The sequence below is a fragment of the Lissotriton vulgaris genome, chromosome 2_1, assembly GCF_964263255.1.
Source record: "Lissotriton vulgaris chromosome 2_1, aLisVul1.2, whole genome shotgun sequence".
In the NCBI taxonomy this organism is placed as follows: Eukaryota; Metazoa; Chordata; class Amphibia; order Caudata; family Salamandridae; genus Lissotriton; species Lissotriton vulgaris.
Window position 1 is genome coordinate 1236150214 of NC_141687.1, and position 17084 is coordinate 1236167297.

The 17084-nt window shown below is 41.6% G+C and overlaps 1 protein-coding gene across 1 annotated transcript in view; it reads left to right on the forward strand.

Annotated features, from left to right (window-relative positions):
- The window catches only part of LOC147732424 (uncharacterized), a 2559122-nt gene that overhangs the window by 754724 nt on the left and 1787314 nt on the right, over positions 1–17084 (forward strand). The window contains exons 31-33 of the mRNA XM_086954262.1: positions 12621–12822; positions 13765–13905; positions 16343–16525. Coding sequence (XP_086810388.1) covers positions 12621–12822; positions 13765–13905; positions 16343–16525 — 526 coding nt within the window. The remainder of the gene's footprint in view (positions 1–12620; positions 12823–13764; positions 13906–16342; positions 16526–17084) is intronic.

Sequence of the window (17084 nt, forward strand, 5' to 3'; positions counted from 1 at the left end):
CACCCACTCCACACCCACTCACATACTCTGACACCCACTTATAAACCCATACAACTACTCACACATACACTCACACACCCACTCACAGACCCTCACACACCCACAGACCCATACAACCACTCACACACCCATACAACCACTCACACACCCACTCAACCACTTTCACATCTAGGAAACCACTCTCAAGCCCATTCACACACCCATAGAGCCAAATATTTTTTTTATTTTTTTTGTTCCTCCAAGCTGGCCCGTTCTCCCCCCAGTTCCCCGCCGCACTCATGGTCCGCTCCACGGCCGCCCACTCACATTACCAATGACAGACCAAAACAACCACTCACACTTCCATTGACAGATCCATATAGCTACTCCCAAAGCCACTCACACACGCACAGCCACTCAGACACCCACTCGCATACTGATACAGACAGTCACACATCCATTCAGATGAAATATGTTAGAAATAGTATCACTCAGTAGTACAGAAAGAATAGTAATTTAACTTATGCAGTAGCTTAGTATATTTCTTTATATCTCAGTAACATTTATGTAACACAGTCACTGGATAATGTCAAGTCGTGATATAATTTGAGATGTCACTGACCATGTCATGAGTGATGTAATATGTAAGGTAATAAGCAGTGCATTGCGGGGGTGTAAGTTATAGTTAGCTCAGGTGACCATAACTGCTGATTTCAACATGAAATCTAAGCATAACTGTAACATTCCTGTAACCTTTGGTTTTTTTCAGTGAATTTATATATATTCACTGAAAACAGCCAAAGGTTTAAGGGATGTTGTATCTAGGAAGTAGAATTTAAAATAAAGTAGAAATTCACAAAAAAATCCAAAGGTTACAGGGATGTTTTAGTTAGGTTCCAATTTTACTCACACAAAATCATAGAATTTCGGCAGTTATAGTTATCTAAAGTAACTATAACTCATGCCCTAAGGTGACTATAACTCGTGCCCCTGCCATGCACAGTTTTATCATCAATAATTTCACTGCAAATGTTGCAGTGATATTATCAATGTTGTCATGGAATATATCACGAGTGATATAACTCACAGACTTTGACATGATGTACCTAAAAAATCTGTGAGATTCCGTGGAGTTCTGCCAATGGGGGGAAATAGGCATGTGCTGCTGATCGCACTGTTATATAGCTCCAGTAGTGCATTCCACGCTGAAAAAAAAGCACAAACGGCACCACAAGGTGCACCAGAGGGCGCAGCTACTCAAGTTGATTTTGCTGCCACTCGAGTAGATTTTCTACTTCAGCTGTAGCCTTCTGACTTCCCGCGACCACCACATTAAAAATAATCTCTTTGGATGTCCTCCTAGCAACCAGAAATCACAGTAAGAAACACCAAATCTTGCTTGTATTCACCCAGCTTACCTTTCTTAAGCCGCATGTGAGAAAAAATTCCACTACGTGGCAATCAGCTGAATTTGACCGGAATGTAACGTTACAAGAGTAACACAGAAGTTAACAAAATTCCGCTAGTATGCTGGTGCAATGGAATATTCTGCCCACCCCTTATATATATATATATATATATATATATATATATATATATATATATATATATATATATATATATATATATATATATATTACCTACTGGCGGTCGCCAGTAGGTATATATAGTTAGGATTTTTTCTCTATGGGATTTTTGAAACATCTATGTCTAATAACTTTGGCGTTTGTGGACGGAATTGGCTGAAATTTTCAGGAAAATGGAACATTTCGTTTCTGAGCAGCCCCTGACAATTTGGGGGGGTTTCATCAAGGGGGGGCCAAGAAAAAAGGGGGGTCCCAAAACGCGTTTTTCCCATGTTAATTTCCATAGGGCGGTTGGCCTCACTTTTAGCTCGAACGGCTGAATGGATTTGCACGAAACTTGGCAAAATTGTAGGGACTGTTAGCCCGATGTGCCTTTGCTAGGTCTCAATATATGTGCTCCAGTGGATTTTGAGTAATTTAGGTTCAAAAAAAGATATATATCTGGGCGGAGCCTAACCACACATCTGATCTGATTGGCTGTCAGCACTTCATCCAAGAAGTGTTGGCAGCCATCTTGGGACCAATATACATGATAGCACCTCATTAAAAAGCATTGTAGTTAATCGAGGGTTTTAGGACTTTAGTTACATTATAAATCATTTGTTGATGGTACCATACTCGTTTTAGGAATTGTGGTGGGTTCTAAGGTGATTTTACCATGTGAAAAAACCTTCTGCTGTGATATCATGAATATTGTCTGAAAGGAAACTAATATCTCATGATTTTCCCACAGTGGTTTGGAAGGGGATCTATAAGCTAAACTGAAAGCATATTTTCTGTAAATTCACATTATCTTTCTCAGTCATGTGAAAATGAAGTCTGACATTCTCAGTAAAACATGTACATCCAACAAGGACAGAGACTGTCAGTTGATTCCTTTGTGTTCTACTGCAGCCTCCTAGAGTGTTCTAAAGAACAACTAGAGCGCTAACAGTCCTACTTATTACAAAGGTATGGCACACCTGAAGCCATCTTGATTGGAATAAAGTGGTAACTCTTAAAACATTTAATTTAAAAAGAAACAACATGAGGGGGTATATTTTGCCATAGAAAGTATGATTAGTGCGGCAGAATGAAAAATTAGGGCACATTTTGAGTGACTTCTCAAATCCTTTTCTATTTCATTAAAACATTCTGACATGCAGTCTCCCAAAATGGCCACCAGAGACAAAAGAGCCCAAATGTAGCCCAAATATCACCCAGATGTAGCCCAAGTATAGCCCAATGACAGAATGTCCCAGAGTGTTCTAAAGAACAACTAGAGCGCTAACAGTCCTACTTATTACAAAGGTATGGCACACCTGAAGCCATCTTGATTGGAATAAAGTGGTAACTCTTAAAACATTTAATTTAAAAAGAAACAACATGAGGGGGTATATTTTGCCATAGAAAGTATGATTAGTGCTGCAGAATGAAAAATTAGGGCACATTTTGAGTGACTTCTCAAATCCTTTTCTATTTCATTAAAACATTCTGACATGCAGTCTCCCAAAATGGCCACCAGAGACAAAAGAGCCCAAATGTAGCCCAAATATCACCCAGATGTAGCCCAAGTATAGCCCAATGACAGAATGTCCCAGAGTGTTCTAAAGAACAACTAGAGCGCTAACAGTCCTACTTATTACAAAGGTATAGCACACCTGGAGCCATCGTGATGGGAATAAATTGGTAACTCTTAAAACATTTAATTTAAAAAGGAACAAAATGAGGGGATATATTATGCAATAGAAGGTATTATTAGTGCTGCAGAAAGAAAAATTAGGGCACATTTTGAGTGACTTTTCAAATCCTCTTCTATTTCATTAAAAAATTCTGACATGCAGTCTCCCAAAATGGCCACCAGAGACAAAAGAGCCCAAATGTAGCCCAAATATCACCCAGATGTAGCCCAAGTATAGCCCAATGACAGAATGTCCCAGAGTGTTCTAAAGAACAACTAGAGCGCTAACAGTCCTACTTATTACAAAGGTATGGCACACCTGAAGCCATCTTGATTGGAATAAAGTGGTAACTCTTAAAACATTTAATTTAAAAAGGAACAAAATGAGGGGGTATATTTTGCCATATGAATTATGATTAGTGCTGCAGAAAGAAAAATTAGGGCACATTTTGAGTGACTTCTCAACCCCTCTTCAATTTCATTAAAAAATTCTGACATACAGTCTCCCAAGATGGCCACCAGAGACAAAAGAGCCTAAATGTAGCCCAAATATCACCCAGATGTACCCCAAGTATAGCCCAATGACAGAATGTCCCAGAGTGTTCTAAAGAACAACTAGAGCGCTAACAGTCTTACTTATGACAAAAGTATGGCACACCAGAAGCCATCTTGATTGGAATGAAGTGGTAAGTCTGAAAACACTCAATTTAAAAAGGAACAACATGAGGGGGTTAATTTTGCCATAGAAAGTATGATTAGTGCTTCAGAAAGAAAAATTAGGGATCATTTTGAGTGACTTCTCAAATCCTCTTCTATTTCATTAAAAAAATTCTGACATGCAGACTGAAACATGCACTTTGAATACCAGCAGCAGACGTCCCTGGTGAGCAGTAGCTTTACTACAGTGATCTAATGTGCAACTAGAGTGCTAACATTCAGAATTCATGGCAAATGTGTGACACATCTGAATGCCTTCTTGATGGAACCAAAGTAAACAAGCATTGAAAATGCAATAGATCTCGCCCTCGTTTAAGTTAAAGCCATTCTGTTTGTAATGAGGTGGCTTTTTAGCTTTGCTTTTATTAGTGTTTTTTCAACTTTCATGTAAATAACATGCATCTGTATGCATATAAGTATATGTATGCATGCATTTATGTTTGTATTTATATAGATATACAGATGATATATGTTTATATATGTATGTATATATATATATTCACTGAAAAAACCATAGGCTATAGACCATATATAGTTAGGAATTAGCATTTACAAAACCTTGAAAATTCACTGAAAAAACCATAGGTTATAGACCATATATAGTTAGGAATTAGCATTTACAAAACCTTGAAAATTCACTGAAAAAAACATAGGTTATAGACCATATATAGTTAGGAATTCGCATTTACAAAACCTTATTTTACTCACACAAAACCATTGAAATTCCATATATAGTTAGTTGCACTAACTATATATCGCGCACCCGCAATCCACTGCTGATGATGTCACATATTACATCATTCATGACATGGTCAGTGACATCACTGATGACATCACTGATGACATCTCAAATGACATCACTGATGACATCACTGATGACAACATCCAGTGACTGTATGTTTCTGTAAAGTTAAAATATGTCTTACATATTGAAGAATGAGTGGATGTATAAGTGTCTGGATGAAGGATTTAGTAGGTGCATGACTGACTGTATGAGTGAGTGATTAAATGTGTCTCACTGAGTGCATGGGTTAGTGACTAAACTGTCTTAATTTGTGCATCATTATGTCTGTTGTTCTGTAAACTGTTGCATGTGTTGATAAGTAGCTATATGAGTAACTATATGGGTTATTGATTGGTTGCCCAAGTATTTGTATGGGAGACTGAGTGTGTGTGTGGGTGGCTGGGAGGTGTATGACTCTGTGCATAGATGTGTGAGCAGTTGATTCACTAGATGTATGGTTTCAAAAGTGCATGTGGAAACAGCTGTATGGGCGGTTGACTGTGTGCATGAGTGTATTGGTGAGTGAATGGATATCTCAGTGCTACATGTCAAAGTAAGTACATATGTAAAACACAGTACATGTGAGAGTTGACATATATAAATAACTGTGCATAAGAGCCAGTGAATGTGTGAGTGGCTGTATGGATCATTGTGAACTTGTATCAGGGATTGTATAAGAGAGTAAATATGTGTTAGTATATGTTTGAATAAGTAAAGTTTGTATAACTGTATAGTTGAGGAAATGGAGGTGTGATTGATTCTTTGCATGACTGACTAGGTGTGTGAGTAACTCCATGGATGAGTGACAGTCTGTGAGTGTCTGTTTACACTGATTGTATCTAAGGTTATATTAGAGTCTGAAGAGGTTCATCGTATTATCACATGAATGATATCATCAGTGATGTGATCAGTAATGTCAAATGAGATGTCATCAGTGATGTCATCAGTGATGTCATTTGAGATGTCATCAGTGATGTCATTTGAGATGTCATCAGTGATGTCATCAGTGATGTCACTGACCATGTCATGAATGATGTAATATGTGACATCATCAGCAGTGGATTGCGGGTGCGCGATATATAGTTAGTGCAACTAACTATATATGGAATTTCAATGGTTTTGTGTGAGTAAAATAAGGTTTTGTAAATGCGAATTCCTAACTATATATGGTCTATAACCTATGTTTTTTTCAGTGAATTTTCAAGGTTTTGTAAATGCTAATTCCTAACTATATATGGTCTATAACCTATGGTTTTTTCAGTGAATATATATATATATATATCTTTAAACAATTAAAGGACAAGTAAATGTGGTTTATTCTGAAAGGGACAGCTGACCAGAAGTGACCAGAAGTGCACAGCATCTCTGCTCGGATAGCAATCTTAACGTTACCCCACATCCTATTCCTGCAGCTCCACTTGATCACTCCCTCTGCTAATAGGTAACACAATCACCCAAGCACCCTTGCCAAATACATTCCATGTTTTCTGACTGGACATGACAACCTCCAGTTACTGAGGAAGCAGCAGCATGAGAAGAGTACATAATGCCTGAGATTGTGTTAGTGGTAGGCCACTGGTTGGACTGAGATGTTCTTGACAGCTCACCTAATGCAAATGTTTTTGCTCTGCTTCTCCCATTGTATTTCATTATGTATGTGTGCATGGCACCCAGAGATCGTAATCCGTTCCCTTGGTCATTAAGGTGGTGAGAATCAAATTTTACCTCCAATATTAAAAAAAAATCTCTGACCATAGTATGACTGTATGTTGCCTGTTAGTTCTTGAAACATTGCAAGCTTTGTTAAATACCACCAATCAATGTTTATAATGCTCAGCATTATGTTTTTCCACTTAAAAATACTATTTATTCTGAAGGTAGGTTTAGTATTCCCTTTTTGTTCTTCTGCCACTGTTAAACCTGCCATACCGAGCTGCATAGCCATCAGTAACAGTCCGTGGGGACTGCAACAGCCCTTTGGGGCACCACTAGCTCTTGCACTCAGTCAGCACTCGACATGGGAGAAAGGGAACTACACCTCCCAGCATTCCTCTTTGGCGCCAGTACCGCGTCACGAGTAAAGCACCAGGAGGCCCTCAAAACTGCAATAGGGCTCCCGCAGCGTGGGACACGCGCGGACGTGCCCAGGCGCTGCTCGGGCAAAGCCCGGGCCAATGGCAGGCCCATCCATGGACCGTTGAAGCCAGGAGGAGGCTGGGCTGGGCCGCCCCTCTATCTTCAGGTCGCCCAGTGTCTCCAAAGACTTGGTCAGTGGTCTTTGTATTTTAAACGCTGCCCGTAAGACATTTATTTTGAGTATTGTATCGCATTGATAGCCACCAATCATGTGCAAGGGTCATCTAAGGGGTTAGGGGATCCAGGGGTTGTAGGAACACCAAATGCATTTCTTATGCGGGCTGAGTCTGTTTTAATCCATGAAATCGAGCTCACCCAAAGGAGTTTCTCTCTGGATCCCTGTCGAGCCTGTACCGAAGTACCCTTAACAGGTCCTTTGTTAATCTCGGATCCACCTACTGATTGCATGTTGCAAGTAGCCCCAACGTCCGCAGTACCCATAGTCAACGATACATCCCACCCAGTTAGTTTCCCTACCCCCATTCTTCTGCCCACGGGCAAAAATTCGCACACGACAGCAAAGATCAGCGCAGGTAAAGGAAAGTGAGGGCGTCATCATAGCAAAGAAAAGAAAAGAAAAGCTGGTGCACTGCCCCTATCTACACTTCAGGCCAGTAAAGTGGCTGAAATAAGAGGGGCGGCTCGCGGCAACAAAGGCTGCTCTTCTGTGGCCGTAGATACAAGTATCTTCAGTCCATCAGACAATAGTGCACAGGTCTACTCCCGACAGGTGTCTAGTGATTTTGAAGACCGCATCCTAGCCAAATTCGAAGGAATACTCGCAGCAATGCTTGACCCTTTAATAACTAAACTGTCAAACATTGACACAAGATTGAATACAATTAAGCAACACCTTTTTCTTCCAAAACCAACCCCATGTAGTGGAACCCTTAGTGGCCCTAACGAATTTGGATTGGTAACAGTGCACTCAACACAGTTGCCCACTACCGTTGTTGGTGTTAGTACAAACACTGATGCGCATGCTTCCTCTGCAAATTCCCACACAACGCTTGTCACCGCAGCAAAGGCTGCCCTATGAGGGAACTAACTGGGGGTCAAGAAAGAGGGGCGCCCCGGTGTGGTATGGAGAGCCTTTGTGATTCCCTTAATTTACCACCAGAAGCTACCCCATACACTATTATACTCACCAACGTGCCTCCCTTACAATCAGACACCAGGGAGCACTGGTTATCACTCAGAAATAAGGCCCTCCACTTCTTAAACAACAGAACAGGGCTGGGTAGCCATTTATTCCAGGAATTCAAAATCATTCGTAGAATTCCATGGATAGGGAAATCGTTGAAAACCAGTAGAGGTGACTGTGTTGTGTTGAACTTCGGGTCCCCCCTGATTGTGAAAACAATCCTAGATAGGGCTTGGACAAGGCATTTGACTAGGGACGGCATTAGCATATTACCATTGGGTTTATTCTATCGAAACGCCCCTACTCAAATATCTGGGAGTGGTGATCACGGGGACACACCCCAAGTTCAGGATATGTTTGACTTTAACGTTCCAACTCACAAAAGATTTGAGCTATTTTCAAATCTGGAAGAAATTGACTGACTGGGTTGTCTATCCGCTTCCAAAAATACCTCTTCCCTAGTGGTAGACCTAGGTGCGGGCGACCTTGTACCAGGCCGCACCACAACCGATGTTTCACTATACTATATATCAAAAAGGTTAAAATTGGGTATAAACCTAGGTTCGCCTGGAGGTAATGGGGAACTTGTCTGTGGCATGGCACACACAGGTAATTTTAACCCCTATGAGGTCGACTCATTTGAGGCAAGGTGTGGCCTAAGTCCTCAGCCAAGAAACAGTGGCCCCAATAACGATACAGTTGGCTCAAAACTAGCTTCTTGGAAAATTGCGGGGCTTGTAAACAAGACAGCCTCTATGGAATGGTCTACATTCATCAAGGAGCAAATCATATTATTCTTTAAAGAGACAAGGGCCAGGTACCAGGTATTTCGCCCAGGTTATATCCATTTTTCTAAAGCCGTTGAACAGGGACAGCGGGGCAGACCCAAAGGGGGACTGACAACCTGGGTTAGGCAGTGTCACCGACATAAGCCTGAGGAGATTTACATTGTAGGGACATTCTTTTTATTAGGTTACACCAGGAAAATTCCCTTGATCTGCTACTTATTAATGTTTACTCTAGGGGCCTGCCAGGAGGGAAAGCGTCGAATACGGTAGCACTTTTAGATGCTTTTTTAGCAAAACAGTGAGGTCAGAGTAATATACTTATAGCTGGTGATTTTAATTGTACATTCGAACCCCTGGATTTTCAGGATATGAATCTTAGTACAGAGGAGGACGAACAGTGGTCGATACCTCCGTAGGAATTTCCTGCAATAAAAAGGTGGTCAAGTGTAGCACTCCAATTAAAAGTATTTTGCCTGGAACAAGGAGTGAGAGCGGACATCGGGAGAACCAGATCCGATAAACTTTGGATGCCCACATTCAAAAGTGGGTAACGTACTAGTCGTATGGACTATTTTATGCTCAATAAGGAGTTTTGGCCCAATTTATTAGACATGGTGGTCTGCGACCGACCAGAAAGTGACCATAATCCTCTAATACTTTCTTTATGTTATTTGCACCAAAATGATGGAGAAGGGATGGTATCATGCGTAGACTTTGTAGGGGCCCAAATGACCAATGACACACGATGTGTCAAATGAGTAGACGTGGCTCACAAAGTGGAGCATGTGAATCAAATTAATAGATTGGTAGCTAACGCCATAGTCTCTCTCCAGCTGCGCAGGAAGTACACAATTTTAAAGCTGTGCAGGTTCATGAGCACCTTTTTAGTAAGCTTAAAAGCTTTTTTATTACTAAAAATAAAAAAGCGACGAAAATTCCATGCCACAAAGCTGCCGCCTGGTATAATTCCTCTTGCCGTACTGCCTATAGAACCCTAGCAGCAGCAATTAGGACAAAAGATAGGGAATCCATAAGAGAGAACTGGTCTGCATACAAGGCAGCACAATCCAAGGCCAAAAGGGACTGGGATGAACAGCATTGGGCTGATCTTCTTAAAGCATGCTCTGGGAGAGACATGACGGTTTTTTGGCATTTGGTGAAGGGGGGGAGCGAGCCTCTTAGTAATGTACCCACGAATCACGTGGATCCAGAACAGTGGGTCTTACACTATAAGGGCCAGTTTGCATGCGATTCAGGCGCTCACGACACGTTTGTAATGCCGTCTCCCATCCCATCATTACATATAACAAAGAAAGAAGTGGAAAATGCTCTTCTCCTGGTCCCTAAAGGCAGGGCTCCCGGGCCTGACTGCCTCCCTGCCGATTTGTTCCTCCAAGATATAGACACCTGGACATTATATATTCAGCTCCTAGTGAACACCATCGCCAAGGGAGCACTGATGCCAAGCTCTTGGGCAGGAGCAGTAATACTGCCTATTTTTAAAAAAGGGGATCGTTCGATACAGGGAAATTACAGGCCCATAAACCTTATTGACTGCATCCAAAAGGTGTCGGCAAGGGTGGTACTTGGTAGAATCCAGGCTTGGATGGAGGAATGTGACATCCTCTCACATCTCCAGGCAGGGTTTCAGCTAAGTACAAGCACAATAGACCACGTTTTAAGGTTTATTCTTATTTATTGGCGCACTGTAATCCTAGGGAGAGGCACCATCTACGCCGCCTTTGTGGACCTCAGGTCTGCATTTGACTTGGTCCCATGCACCAAGATGTGGCATACCCTCCTACAGCTAGGCATACCACTGGATATTCTGGCGCTAGTGATTAAACTACATACAGACAATTACACTCAGATGAGATGGGGTGCAGGGGGCAGCACTACGGACAAGTTTCCAGTTGAGAAGGGGGTGAGGCAGGGGTGCGTTTTAGCACCCACCCTCTTCTCAATCTACATTAATGGGGTAGTGCAATATTTCGAGGATTTCCCCACAGATGCTCCATTTTTAGTTGGGACTAAGATCCCGTTACTAATGTTCGCCGATGACACTCTCATCCTTTCAAAGACGAGACAGGGACTCCAACGTGCCCCCACAAGATTCGAGGAGTTTTGTGAGGACCACAAATTAATAGTCAACGTTGATAAAACAAAGTATATGGTCCTTCACAACTCCAAATAAGTCATTGGGATGTTAGAATGAAGGAAGGTGTCTTGGAGCAAACGGAGATTTTTTCATATTTGGGGGTAACAATAGATAGAAAACAAAGCTGGAAGCCACAAATAGATTGCCTTAATGTTAGGCATGCCCAACTTATGGGTGAGTTGCTCAAGGAGCATAGACTTTCACAAACAAAACCCATAGCTCCTGTGCTACAGATTTACAATACCAAAATTGCGTATCAATCCTATACGGGGCAGAGCTGTGGGGATATGCCAATCTGGATTAGCTAGTGGTGGCCCAGAATAAATTCCCAAGATCCATAATAGGCCTCCCCCAGTCCACTCCACTAGTACCCCTTTATTTGGATTTGGGATGCCATTCGGTCAGGGATGTGGCACATTACAGGCCGGTAGCATATTGGAGGAGGCTTTGGGTGACTCCTGAGCTTACAAATTACGCCTGGGCTCTTTTAGAAATTAGGGATCTAGATGTAAATAGGAAAATCAAGTGGTTCAGGTGTGTCAAAAATATACTCTGCGAGTTGGGGATGAGCCGCTTGTGGACCTCCCCAGCCGGAAGTATATTTCCAACTAAAATCCAGCTAAAGGCAGCCTATTGGAACCTGATAATTATAAAGCACTTTGCTGCTTCCTCTAGTCCCTCTCTGTCCAATGCTTTCCTCGATATCAAGCATGAGCCCAAATATGAGGGGTACTGGGATTTAATTTCCTCGATTCGAGATAAGAAACTATTCCACCAGTTCAGAGTGGGAACATTTCCTACTAATGTCTTTACTTTTAAATGGTGTGACATAAACATTAGCAATTGCCCCTTCTGTCCCGACATGACTGAAACGTTAGGCCATATTTTCTTTGTCTGTCCAGTCTACCGTAAACCCAGATTCAGTTGGTTGAAACCTGTATGTGCTAACCTGGGTACTAGATCCAGCTGCGAGGCCATTAGGATACTTAAAACAACTGCGGATGGGCCAATTGTAATTGCTACAGCTAAGTTTCTGGTGTGGGTGTGAGTGATCCGATGGAATGAAATGTGGCATAGGTAATTGTCTATGTTATGTCCAGTAGCTCTGTTTGATCAAACTAGCACTTTTCCCTTTATGATGCTGTAATGATGTCTTCCTTGCAAACCTAAAGCTCGAAGGCTGACTTTGTACGTAGTCTGCCTTGCATGGATGTGTTTTAAAGTTTTTTAATCCATTTTTATATGATGAATATCCAGGGTGCTCGTTCTCACATAAGTTAATATATAAGATTTCTGTTTTAGGAAAATTATTGGATTTTAAATTCTTATCTGCCCTCCATGTTCATGTTATCTTAACTTTTGTGATTTTTTTTAAAAATCGAAATAAAGTTTATGAATTGAATTGAAATAATTACTTAGTGATAGGGTCTGCTCTTCTTGTCCACAGCTATAACACCCATTTGTTAGGTTACAGTTTGTAATACTGTACAACACTGTTTTCCTGTTATCCATAGTGCATTTTAGCAGATGATTTGTAATGGAAAATTATGCTGTGCGTGAACCACTTTAACCTAGATAAAGCACTAATGCAGGAGTTTATTGCCTACTGTTTGAACTCTCCTCTTACAGAAATTAACAGTTATTGGGTTATGTGTTCTCTCATCCTAGGTTGGGCTTCCCTTTGGTGATCTTTGTCCTGCTGGCTATTATTGCCCAATGGGAACTGAACACCTGTATGAGAATCCTTGCCCTCCAGGGACATGGAACCAGATCCATGGAGCCTGGGATCTGACCTGGTGCCGGCCCTGCCCTCCTAGAGAATTTTGTGACACACCAGCATTGACAAAACCTACAGGACTCTGCTTTCCAGGTGGATATAATACACTAACAACTTGTGACATGAATTGGGACCTAAGTTTAAAGGAGAGAGAGAGAAAGATCTCACACTCTGTGTGATACAGGAACTGACCAATACGTTCGGTTGAACCAACAGACTGGAACAAAGTGTAAGGGAGAAGGAAAAGAGATCCTCCCAAGGCGACTCCCTAGGACAGTTAAAGTATTAGGATATGTAACTAGGTGGAAAGCGTAATATTTAATTATGAAAATGGTGGAGATATGGTCAAAGGTGATAAAAGAGATGGTAAAAATGTGGTAAACATTATGAAAAGGTTAAAGTCAGAGAAAGAGCATTTGAAGAACGTTTATAGAAGGTTAAATAGGGGAACAGCGTTTACAACGCAACTTTTACCACGCAGTACCTTTACCACGCAACTTTTACAACGCAAGTCGTTACAACGACTTGCGATGGGGGGCGCTGTAGGATAGGGAATAGTTTAATTTACTATCCAAAACCTTCCCTACTATCCATGGGGACTGGAGTTGGAATAGTAAATTAAACTATTCACTATCCAGCGCCCCCCAACGCAAGTCGTTGTAACGACTTGCGTGTAAAACCGGCGTGGTAAAGGCATGCGTTGTAAAAGCATGCGTAGTAACGACATACATCCGGTTAAATAGTAGCCCATTGGTGATGGAACGAAAGGGATGTGATCAATTGTAATTGGTTTAAATTGGGGATGCATCAAGGTACAAGATCCAAATCACTACTAGATTTTCATGCCAACCTCTCATTAATTAACAAATTTAAGAGAAGCAGCCAAAGGTATCTCAAAGAAATAGATTATAGAGAAGAGAGGAACCAGAGCATGGATAAGAAATAGGTGCAGATTGATGGGAGAGGTGTACTAATCAAAGTGCAAAGTCGAGGAAGTGATAACAGATAAAATGTTAATAACGTTCTGTGTTTCAGGTTTTTATTGTGTAGGAGGGGCTCTGACTTCAAGACCACAAGATGGAATTACTGGTGACATATGCCCTCAAGGTCATTTTTGTCCTGAAGGGTCATCGGAACCAACCTTATGCCCTGAGAAGACTTACACCAATTCAACAGGTCAGCACAAGTAATGGAAGTCCAGAAGAACAGTGCAGCAAAGTGTGGACTGGTTTGGGGTCATCAGAAAGACAATAGACACATATAGGAATGACGTGGCATATGCATGCAGTCTCACTTGCATCAGTCGGGAGAGTTGTCAGCCAGTACACATCAGCATTACAGTTTGGAATCAGCAGAATGCTGAAAAATAAATCACACAGCAGTGGCTCTAGTAAGCAGCTAGGGGGTGACTAACAAAAACATGTAATATATTAGATAACGTACAGCCTGCCATATATTATAAGGCTATTGCAAGTCACTGATGAGTTTGGTGTTCATATAGAAGAACAAGTCCGAAGACTGAGTTCCTTTACAAGGTTCTGGAACTCCAAGGAGACTTGCAACGACCTTATAACATATGCCATGGCTTTATTCCTTATAATATATGATTAGAACATCACCATTGCACACATCGTTTAAATCCTTGGTGTATTGCTCTTTCACATGTAAGAGATAACATAAAATTAGAATATGTAGTACAAAATGTAACCCACCAAAAGCAGTTAGTAATTTGCTACAAAACATATTTGAATTAGTTTACTATAATTAGGATTAAAACAAGCATTGGTAAAGCCAGTGGGTTGCGCCTTTTGCAGCTATTGACTTTGCTATTGCTGTTTGGAGGGTTGTTTGGGGGGGGTGTTAGTACACAGTGGAGAGAGCAATAGAGATCCTATGGAGTGTTTGTGGCGGTGTCAAGAGGTCAAGCACCTGAGTGAGAAAGGAACAAGAAGTGTGTGATTTTTTTGCAAGGGAGAAGCACATAATGGGGAGTTCTACAAAGAGCATCGGGGAAGACTGTAAATCACATAAGGGAAAGATTTGGAAAATACATGTACACTCATGGGGTGATTAACCAAAAATATATCTTTTTTTTTAGTAAAAGTGAGCAGTGGAATGATACATGTCTGCCAAGCAAAGGGTCATAACGAGGCTATGCACTAGGGGAGGGACAAATACAATATGGGGTTGACAAGATGTAACAAGGAAAGCCATCAAATAGGAAGCATAGTGACAATAAAACCAACCAATAGTAAGCAATCGGTGGGTTGTGAGCACCACTGTAAGTTCTTGGTACGCCCACAATAGTTATTTCACACCCAGACAGCTTGAACTATCTGGTAGGAGAGACCTTAAAAATGCAGTTGCTCAAAAAAGTATAATAAAATGAAATTTATAGAGCGCTCTACTACCCTGGGGTGTCTAGGCGCCATACCTGAGGTAAACTGATCACAGCATAAGCAGACAACTAAGAGATAAGAAAGGAACAGGGTTTTAACTGTTGAAAAGCCATGTTTTAAGAGCTCTCTGGTAAGAAAAGAGTTCAGATGTTTTCTTATGATCTGAGGGAATCAGATTCCCAGTACAGGTGATGAAGCTCTTGCCCCCTGTTAGATCTTTTAAATGTAGCTACTGCTAAATTTCGTGCTAACGACGATCTAAGTGATCGACTGGGGTGTACAATAAGAAATGTTGTTTAAGGTGCTTGGGCCCCATCCAGTTCCCAATCTGGAGCATTCAATCGTGGAATCTAGAAGTGGTCATCTGGTTTGCTGGCCACTGACACCACTATCTGGGTGTCGTCTTCTTAGGACACCACTGCAAAGCAAAAAGATTTAATAAGATTAGCCAAGGGGGTCATGTAAAGAGTGAAGAAGGTAGGGCTCAATAAGGAACCCTGTGGGACCCAACATGCAGACAGATTCTTTCTTTTGCCTAATGACCTGTAGTGTGGAAAATATAAACATGATGTCTCAAATTCCAGCTTTTTGCTGATTATTATTTATTTAGAAAAACGGATCAAAAGAAAGAACAGTCAGTTCACCTCTTTGTTTTATACAGCGCAGCTGTAATTATGCTCCTTGACCTGTCTTTCACCGTGACTACTGGTAGGTGGCATTATGATGTCACAACTCAAATGTAACAAATAATTAAAATTGAGCAGTTATGCATTTTGTTATTGAAGGAGACTTCAGCTTGATTGCAACAAGGAATTTAGAGAAATACAGACACACACACACCTCACCCACCCTACCAACACTCCCTGACATGTCAGTGGACTTGACATAAAAATAGTGAGAAAATAAGTGAAGCACTGTGGCTTGAGGTACTGCACATGAAACGGGCTACAATCAGTGGTAAAACGCAGCCCCCTTCGTCACAATGGGGCTGCCAACATTTCTGTGGACCCAATCAACCCAGGGCCTATGAGTATCTGAAATGTGCTAGATTCAGCGACCCCTAATCACATTCTGCACGTGGGCCGCATCATTTTGTGTTACACCAGTGGTTACAATGTGTTTTAAATGCTCTATAAGCAAATACATACATTTTTAGGTGAAGCAACTATGTTATTGTCTTCAACATAGTCTCTCTTTACTCATGAATCTGACAGGTCAGGCACGATGTCTCCAATGTCCAACTGGGTATTATTGTCTGGAAGGAGCAATCCTACCATGTCCAGCTGGCTTCTACTGTCCTGAGTCTGGAGGGGGGATCCGGTCACCCTGTCCACCAGGAACATACAACTCCGCTATAGGCCGGAGTCAGGATGCAGAGTGCCTTCCTTGCCCAGCAGGTGAGCGTTCCTAAATCAAGCTAATGCAATATCATAGTGCCTAATGAATGCTGTGTGAATGTAATTGGATCAAGGTGAAATATTCAAAATAAACTTGCAGAAAGGCAGTTAATTTGAATGATAAATGCTAAAACAAAAAATTTGAAAATGTGTGTTTATTATAAGGAAATATGTCTTTTAAGAAATATTGGGGCAGATTTATGATACCCTTGCGCCGCAATTGCTTCACTTTATTTGACGCAACTGCGGCGCAAACAATGCGCCCTATTTCCAACGTGACGCATCTAGGAGATGCGTCACGTTGTAAAGCCCTGTGCCATAAGGAGGCGTTCCTGCGCAGGGGGGGCGTTCCTGCGCAGGAACGACTCCTGAAAGTGGCTGAGTGAAATCTATGAGATTTCACTCAGTCACTTTCTGGCCAATGCTGCGTCAAAACCCTACGCCTGCTTGAAGCAGGCGTAGGTCTTGATGCAGCATTGTGTAGATGGGGCACCCCCGAGCCTTGCTGGAGCTGCGTCGTGCTTGCGACGCAACTCCAGCAATGCGCCACATTTCCGGC